Raw genomic sequence first — 9,838 nt, forward strand, 5'->3', positions numbered from 1 at the left:
TTGTAAAGTTTAGGCTTACGGACTGTTAAAGCACCACGAGGCGAAGCAATGGCCGCCAAGTTGAAGAGCGTCGAATTCAGCTTGCGTCCTCGGCAAAAACGATCTGCGAAATGGCGGAGCTATCAAGAATCGACCTCAAAAGCCGGGATCACGATCAGCTGCGCTTGAAAGGTTTTTCCAAGCAACCTCCACGAAGGGTTCCAGGCAAAGAATGAGCCGTCTGACCTCGACGGTTTCCAGGCAAAGAATGAGCCGTCTGACCTCGACGGTTTCCAGGCAACGAATGAGCCGTCTGACCTTTGCCTGCAACCAAATACATTTCCAACGTCGGGAGGCGCTAAAAGCTCATATGCGCGGACTCGGATGCGCCATATCCCAGGCACGAAATCCAAATAGCTGAACACCGCTAGGCCTATATTAATGAACGCTAGGCCTAAATAGATGAACGCTAGGCCTAAATAGATGAACGCTAGGCCTAAATGAATGAACGCTAGGCCTAAATGAATGAACGCTAGGCCTAACTGAATGGACAATCATTACCTATACCATTAACATCTGTCGTGACGTCAAAAGTCAATTACCTCGGTGACGTCATAGGTCACGTAACCGGATACGACGTCATGTCACGTGACCGGATATGACGTCATAGGTCACGTAACCGGATATGACGTCATGTCTCGTGACCGGGTATGACGTCGTGTCACGTGATCGGATATGACGTCATGTCACGTGACCGGATAATTAATCCCTTCTCTACAACACACAAACAAACACGGCTGATATGTCACGCTTCAGTCCAACGCACTTCGAATAGAATAATTCGTTGTAACTTTGATACTGTATTCAAAATTTTCATTGGATAAAGTCATTTATTCTGACTGTTGATTAGGAATGTGTCATGTCAATATATTCGACTCGCCGCTCTATTGTGTTGAAAAAGCATTTTAATCATACTCTAATTCAGAGGGTATAAATAGAGTTTCTATACCTTAGTCACTAACTATAATCAGTAAGCTTACAAGTAAAAATATATTTATTAGGCAGACTTATAAATATTAAAGCAATATTTTATTTCGAAATATATTCCATTTGATACATTCAGATTTATTAAAAATTAATAGTTAAAATACTCTTCAAATATATGTCATCATTATAACTTTGGTTAAAGTCATTTATTCTGTTTATTATTCGACTCGCCTGTCCCCTTAAATTGAGAAAGCACTATGATGAGGGAACCATTTACCACACATTAGATTCGGTTTAGTAACCTCTTTCCTAATGTTCTGATGTTGGGAAGAATCATGTTACAATTACCACGCTTTGTGGTGGTACACTTTTCTCGGAAAAAAAGTATTATATACTTCTGCTTATATTCAGAGGGTACCAATCAAGTTTCTATAACATAGCCATAACTATAATTAGTAAGCTTATAAATAGAAATAATTTTATTAAATAATATTAAGTTTTTATTTTGAAATATATTCCATTGATACATTAGATTTTGTTAATAAGATTAATAATGAAAATAATAAAGATATTTTTATAAATGCGTAACTTCCGAGTGTTGAGTCCAGGTACTGAAAATAATAAGAAAATTTCTATTATTAACAAATTTTAATCGGCTTACGAGTTCGGATTGAGTATAAATAGAAAATACCTGACGGGATATTCTTATTAGATGAGAAAACCACGTAGGTTCTAGATCTGAATTATTAATTAACTATAACAACATGAATATTTTAGAATTTAGAACACATTAAATTCTACTTTACCCATCTTGTAAGTTACGATAAAACACAAGCCAATTAAGTCACTCATTTTACATAAATGTGTTTTTATTGTCAACATTAGTAAAAAAAAATCAGGTTTAACAAAATAATTTACTCTGGCTAGATTGTTTTATAACACTATGAAAATCCGTACTACGCAAACGACCTTGAATATATTGGTGTTAACCACGATTAATGTGAGAATTAACTTCACGGTCAAGTTTTTACGATATCAAAGACAAATAAAAATAACAGAATGTAAAGCGACACGCGATTTATGTTGTCCGAGTACATTAGGGGAAGTCTCTCTTGGAGAAGAGAGTGGGATAGAGTAGAAATCTCTCAGAATCCTCGGCGATTTGGTATGAAAAACGTCGAGCCATGCCGAAATATGAGCAAGGGGAAGAGATAACATAGCGTAATCAGTTTACACGACTGTACTAAAGGGATTGCTCGTAATACTTGAAATCCCTGCCATTGACAGTGCAAATTAATTTTACTTGTAATCCATAATCGGTGTATATTATGAGAGTAAACATTGAGAGTAAATGTTTTCGAAGCTAGTGAGAAAGAGATCGAGACTTGGACATACTGGACAGTACAGAAATGCCTCCATTGTTGATATTTTTAATTGTCTTTGACAATATCTACACCGGTAGAAGGCTGTTGCTTAGTCTAACCCTACCTGTATTTTCATGGTTCAAGCTAAATGAAGACTGAGCGCCATGAATACACCAAAGTTCTCAGTTAAGGAATACCGATTCTGGAACGCACCAATTCTAGTCGTCGTTGCGCGATTTCACATTTGTTCAGTCCTTTGTAAACAGGCTTAAGTCAGTTTCACTAATCACCGACGATTTTATCCTCTAAAGAACTAATGTACAAGTATATAGAACGCTTCCGGTTATTTATTGACTTCCGTTAAGGACTTCAAGTCTCCCGTTGCCGGCGCGTCACTGAAATTGCTTCCACGATGCACGTCATCCATTCGTTTCAAATCCGCCAAACTTAAGTGTTGTACAATGGCCGCACCGATAGAGTCACCCAAAACATTAATTGCCGTTCTAAAACGATCTCTGTAAAGAAACGTTCAAATTCCATTATAAAAAGAATCGGGAAACTTTAGCGGCGCGTGCTGTGACTAGCGAACAAAACCGAGGAACAGTACTTTTGTATTTGCACAAAACACAAACTTGATACTCACAACAACCAATCAACAGCGAAGATTAAGGCCACGTCATCAGCGGGTAATCCAACAGCGTTAAGTACCATTACCATAGTAACGAGTCCTATAAATAGAACACATGAAGGTCTTGTTTTAACGCGTATGATAAGGTCTCGTTCATACCTGCTTGAGGAATTCCAGCGGCTCCTATACTGGCCGCTGTCGCCGTGATACTAATAACCGCTATCTTTCCGGCGTCCATGGGAACACTTCTCATTTGCGCGATAAAGATGGCAGCCACAGCCTCGTAAAGCGCCGTGCCATCCATGTTGATGGTTGCCCCAATGGGTAAACAAAATCGGGATATCCTTCGATCAACGCCATTGTTATCTTCCAAGCAGGAAAATGTTACTGGTAACGTGGCTGAACTGTAAAGTAAAATTGAAAAGAAATGTACTGAATGTACATGGAACACGACAAATACATGTGTCCTATAATTAAATAATATTTCTTGTTTTGGGAAGAGCAAATAATTATTTAAAATTGGAACCATGCATCTACAATATTAAAATAAGATAGGAGTTAAGTTAGACGACAGAGATCCGTACAAATCAGAGATCGCTGCATAGCACTTGAGTTAAGAAAATGCTTTACCTTGACGAAGTGGCGAAAGCGGTGGTTAAGGCTTGAATAATTCCAGAAAGATACTTGAACGGAAGTTGACGTAAAAATATGCAGTATAAAAGTGGCAGAACAATGAGTCCGTGAATGAATAGTCCAATCAAGACTGTCAAGGTGTACATGCCCAGTTGACCAGCCAGAAAACCCAAGTCCTTCATCTCCACGATTTTCGCCGTGATGAGGAAAAATACACCCACTGGTGACAACCTACAATTGCGTCTTATTAGTAAGCATCTAATGTTACTGAACGTCTTATCTCTTCATTGGGTCGCTGGATCATTGAGTCAGGTTACCAGGGCAACAACGTAAGAATCCTAACATTGGATAAATTGACTTACCATATGACGAGTTTGGTGATCATCATCATGGCATCACCCAAGGATGTGAAGACGTTCAATAGAGGCTCTCCTTTCGGACCCATTTTGCCCAACACGATACCCATAACCACGCTGAAAACGACCAAACCCAAAATGTTGGTTCCGCCGCCATATGCACCGCCTTCTTTGATCAACCATTGGGTTGCCTCTGGAACTGTGAAAAATAAAGCATTATTTCATTAGAATCAGTCTAGTATAGCTACTAAGAAAGAAGGCGTCTGGACGAAGTCAGATTTGATTGCGTTCAATCTCCCCCTACTCTTCGCTTTACAGTAATTTAGTGAGAATAGATTTCTTACCAGTATAGTTTTCAGTGGCGTTTAAGTCAGGTGTCGGCTCAATAAGAATGGTTGAATACTAGAAATGTTAAATAAATTCATAAAATTTATTGTTTATATAAGATTATAATTACTATAAGTTAGTTGTTTGAGGAGGAACAATGGGCTAGTATATTTTTTAAAGGTGTATCAGAAATTAAGGGGGGTCGGCGATTTTGAGTGAAAAATGTTCTGTGACATTATGCCGTCTGGGTCAGCGTCTTCAAGTGTTTTACACATGAAGAAGCATTCTTAATTAAATTTAAGGGTCATCCGTAAAATGCTCCAATCTAAAATGTCGAAATCGCCTAAAAGAATATCCCCCATAATTTCTGACAGTCCTTTTAAAAACACCCTGTATATCATTATATTATACAGGGTGTTTCTGAAAAGTCCATCACAAATTAAGGGGCGTGTTTATGGGACCAAACTGAGCGGAAAGTACCAAAGAACATGGGGTGTACAACATTTTGTTACGGAGATATGGCCTTCCAAACATTCGCCCCTAAAACAAGGAAATATCCAAAAATGAGGAGTAACACTTAAGACCGACTAACCAGCTTGTTTAAAATTACTAGACAATTTCAATAGCCTTTAATCGAACAATTGATTTCTACCTTTACTAATCAGAAGCGTATAAATGAGTAGAAGTATGCCTACGGTGGTAATGTAAAATTAATCCCAAGTGACATGATGTTTCAAGATCTTCCCAGCACCAAGTAAAATGGTTCTGATTGAAGGGACTTTTATTAGCACAGCGTAAACAACGTTATTTTCAGGAATTAGTCCAAATGTCCACGGGCGGCATTACAAAAACGAGGCAGTCTTTCGAATGATACTTGGACATGTTGGAAGATCCCTGGCTTGTTCCTGTTATCTCAAACCGTAAAAAGCTACGCAAATCTTCATCATCACGGACAACACTCTTGTACGTTAGGTATGACCTTGAGAAAACCACCTTTGTGTGCCATTAACGCCGAAACGTGGCTCTGCATTGTAATTGTTCTCTGGGCGAGTTTACTCTGTTGGAAACAAACAACACGCCCCTTAATTGGAGATGGGTTTTTCAAATACATTCGAGATGTCCTTTTAGGTTTTCTCAAGGTCATACCTAACGTACAAGAGTGTTGTCCGTGATGATGAAGATTTGCGTAGCTTTTTACGGTTTGAGATAACAGGAACAAGCCAGGGATCTTCCAACATGTCCAAGTATCATTCGAAAGACTGCCTCGTTTTTGTAATGCCGCCCGTGGACATTTGGACTAATTCCTGAAAATAACGTTGTTTACGCTGTGCTAATAAAAGTCCCTTCAATCAGAACCATTTTACTTGGTGCTGGGAAGATCTTGAAACATCATGTCACTTGGGATTAATTTTACATTACCACCGTAGGCATACTTCTACTCATTTATACGCTTCTGATTAGTAAAGGTAGAAATCAATTGTTCGATTAAAGGCTATTGAAATTGTCTAGTAATTTTAAACAAGCTGGTTAGTCGGTCTTAAGTGTTACTCCTCATTTTTGGATATTTCCTTGTTTTAGGGGCGAATGTTTGGAAGGCCATATCTCCGTAACAAAATGTTGTACACCCCATGTTCTTTGGTACTTTCCGCTCAGTTTGGTCCCATAAACACGCCCCTTAATTTGTGATGGACTTTTCAGAAACACCCTGTATAGTGGTTACACCCCATTGTATATGTTCGAACAATTAAGAAACCCCGAATTAATTGGTTATGTATAACTCACTTGTGCAAAACACGCTTCGATCAAATTGGGTGGAAACATGTTCCTAAGTGAAAGAAAAGAAAAATCGAACTTAATAAATATCCTACTATTAAACGTTTTTTTTAACAACTGTTAAATAAAGTGAGCGTTCTCGTGTAGTGGGACGCTTAAGATTTGAAAACCTTGACCCTGATTGGCTAAAATTATTATGGGTTAAGGCATTGACACAAGCATCACATATCCCAAACACCTATTTTTCTAACGAGCGTCATTTATCTAATAGCAGTTACTAAGGAAATCCGCTGATTTTATAAGGTAGTAAGATGAAGTATTTAATCGTTGAATGGGTTAGTTTAGTTCGGTTTATCTGATGGGGAGCAAAGGTCAAAGGGAGTTACGCTTTGAACTTAAGCAAATTAATCAAAATAATAATAGCTACAAATCTTTCTGATGGATGACTAAGTAGAAATCAAAACTAACCTCATTAAATCTAGAAGGGTATCAGCAGTAGTAATAACTTTCCCTTGTTTGGACCCGAAATCTTCTTCAGCTCCTCCTTTTCCCGGTCTAATCGCAACAACCAATATGATCCCGAGTATAATCGCCATTACAGTGGTCACCATATAGTACACCACTGCTCTGGCACCAATTTTCCCTGACAAGGAAGTGTCTAAACTTCCAATGGCTGATATCAGAGACGCGACGATCAGGGGTAAAATCAGGCCCTATAGAAAATAATTACAGTTAAGCATCGTTCGCTTTTAGTCTAAATTTATATGATACGTTCCATTAAGTTTGAGAGTAAGTTACTGGAAACTATAGTTAATTGGCAATCAAAAATAACTTTACCTTTAACATGCGAAGGAATAGTTCACCGGGAAACATGATGTACATGACAGTTCTTTGGGAGAACTGTTCATCGGAAGAGTTGCGTATTAGAAATCCGACCAAAATTCCCAAAAGAACGCATGAGAATGTTGCGATGGTCAACCAGTTATGGATTAAAAACGATAAACATTTGTTTCGGGGTGGACGATCAATGTCGACACCTTTTCCAGACACTGGGAAAGTCGGTGCTGGGATGGGAACCGATACCGGGTGATGGTTCTTACCCTCCATATCGTATTCAGCGGTCATTTCTGAAAAAAATAAATAAACTAGGTCTGAATCACATACACCAAAAGCGGACGCTGATAGACTAAAAGTTAAAATCCGTATTCAGATTCTCTTGCAGTGGACATTATATATTTATTTATCCAAACTTATAGTATTAAAATAATTTTATATATTTTTATATATTTTAAGAGACATCGGGACAGTTTTATTACTTTTCGGGATGCCATTTTAAAATATTACCTCAAAAGCCCACTGGAGGATATATAAATCAAACATGCAATATAGTAAAAAATATAAGTATAAATGATATCGGTTGAAAGGTATATACGGATGCTATTTCAGTAAGGATGTTTATTGTTTTTACATTTCTGTCTGCCATTTTTCAAGTCTTAGTACTTGATTAGTACTTTTTCTAAACTCTTGGGACTCCAAAAGTTACTTTTCAACAGTTTTCAGTTCCCGTTTTTCTAAAACTAAAACCAAATTGACCAGTGGGGAGATGCTATGAAAGTGGGGGGGGGGGGGTGGAAACCACTTTTGTAGCCCTTTAAAGAAGGAAGCTTGATATCCTCGTATAGAACAATTACCTTTTTTGCGTAATAATTCCATGGCACCATAGGATATCCGTTTCCCCATAGTCAAATTTACAGCAGAATCATATTTTTCATCCATTTCCGATGGAAATTAAAACTCTTTTTTTGTAGGAAGTGAGTTATAACACCCAAAGATAAACACACGCATTGAAGTACCCGAATATTCCTATCTCCTCGAATCTTTCAAAGTTAAAAAGTGTTAGAAACAAATCTTTAGTGGATATTTCTGACTATAAAACATCTGTCTTGCGTTATAATAATCGTATATCATTTTTTTTTCTATTTTTAAAATTTAATAATGATGCGAATGTTAGCTAAACTACTTATAACTTTTAAAAATATCTCTGTATGCTTGAAAAATTAACAAAAATTTGTGTAGAAAGGTTCATTACAGCAAATGTGTATAGAATAATAGTTAAGCCTGGTTTTCAATTTTGAAGTTTTGCTCGGTTTATTAAAAGTTTCGAACAAAATTATATGTGAAGTCACGTGGTTTATGAATACATTAACATATACTTTAAGCCTAATTTCAATTTGAAATATTTCACAATTATATAATGCCACGTGATCAGTGATTAAGGTCTGTCGTAATACAGATAACCACTGGTAAATTTTAAAGGACTATTTCAAATGACGTTAAGCCTTGATGATTCTCCAAAGATTTTGAATTGATTTAAACTACAGGTGGAAACACGGCTTAGGAAACACGTCTATTGGCTATTAAGATATGTTTGGGGGAGGGTTATAAAAATCTGGCCCCTACACCTACTTTTTATCAGACTCTGAAGAAACTATATAGTCGTCGATTGCATCGTTACTTTGACGCGTTTGTTTAACCGGAGTTATAACTGACCTATGACCTAACAGATTTGAAGCTTCAAATCACACTGTAAATTTATACAATCATTGTTTTAAAATCGCGAAGCAACGCTGTTATTTATAAAACGAAAGCGCGTTAAACACTCAACGATTTAGCAGAATTCTTCGCTGATAAAAAGATCCTTCTAGTGCTATGTACATTCATTACGATTACAACATATTGTAAACGGTAACAGTTTAACAGGATAATTAAAAAATATTGATAAGTTATCAGTAACGGATGACGAAATCCGGTATTTGATAAATTAGAGTTATGGAAAGCGCAAGAAAAGAGTTTCATGGCTATATGACGTAAGATCTGATGGCCATATTATTGTCATACAGTTACGACCATAAGTGTGCGACGTTACACTGTAATTCCTAAAATTACTATTCGCGATCATTGAGCTCTTTGTTCTCTTTAATTTACCTATCGTCAAAGTGGAAGGGACAAATAGATAATGACATTTTTTGCTAGGAGTAACTTTGCGATGATGTTTTGGGTCCGCCAAAATGAAGCCCGTCAACTTTTGAACATTCTATATTTATGGAAATCGAAGTCTATACCTGCACGACAAATTTCATCCGAAACCGTTCATCTGTTTAAGCAGGATTAAGTAACAAACATTCATTCATCTAAACTCGCAAACTTTCACATTTATAATATTATTATAGTAGCATAGAACTAACGGAACATTTTGGGTAAGGGTTACGTTAGCTAGATGGAGACTTAGATGAGCATCAACTTATGTTACCAATAAAGATTATCACTATAGAAATTGGGGCTGATTAGATTTTTAAATAAAAGTACCTTAATGATAAAGTGAAGAATACAATGCAAACAAACCTTCAATGATACTATTTCGAAATGCAGATATTGACACGCTTGGGTAACGTGGTTCAATTTAATTAAAAAGCGTTCCGTTAGGGGGTGGAAATAATTTTTAATTTCGTGGAGAAGAAACCATAGTTAGGTATAATAAAACTGATTTAATGTTACCCAAATCAACACTATTATTTTTAACGCATAAATTAGAAAGCAAGGATAATTATGAACAGCGTGGGAATTCGAATTCTGGGTACAGGTTGTTCCAAAAATGATAGTAGGAGCATGAACGCTGGATTTCTAAAATCCAGCGTTCATGGTAGGAGGATTACACTAGAACATAGATAATATCATAAGTTTATAAGATATGTTCCATAAGTATGACACTACCTATACTTCGTAATGCTAGA

At 36.9% G+C, this 9,838-nt stretch overlaps 1 protein-coding gene across 1 annotated transcript; it reads right to left on the reverse strand.

The window, feature by feature from the left end:
* Positions 1 to 1,810: 1,810 nt before the first annotated feature.
* Positions 1,811 to 7,984, reverse strand: Eaat1 (Excitatory amino acid transporter 1). Its single transcript, XM_089839752.1, has 10 exons — positions 7,739 to 7,984; positions 6,885 to 7,174; positions 6,516 to 6,760; positions 6,057 to 6,099; positions 4,292 to 4,349; positions 3,954 to 4,146; positions 3,589 to 3,822; positions 3,118 to 3,362; positions 2,974 to 3,058; positions 1,811 to 2,845 (listed from the first exon to the last, which is right to left on the reverse strand). Exons 1-10 carry the CDS (start codon positions 7,821 to 7,823, stop codon positions 2,674 to 2,676), a joined length of 1,650 nt encoding a protein of 549 aa, XP_089695878.1. The 5' UTR covers positions 7,824 to 7,984; the 3' UTR covers positions 1,811 to 2,673.
* Between the last annotated feature and the right edge of the window lie 1,854 nt (positions 7,985 to 9,838).

Source organism: Phalangium opilio, unplaced genomic scaffold, assembly GCF_054372755.1.
Source record: "Phalangium opilio isolate 3A_F unplaced genomic scaffold, DU_Popi_V2 ptg000048l_1, whole genome shotgun sequence".
Classification (NCBI taxonomy): Eukaryota; Metazoa; Arthropoda; class Arachnida; order Opiliones; family Phalangiidae; genus Phalangium; species Phalangium opilio.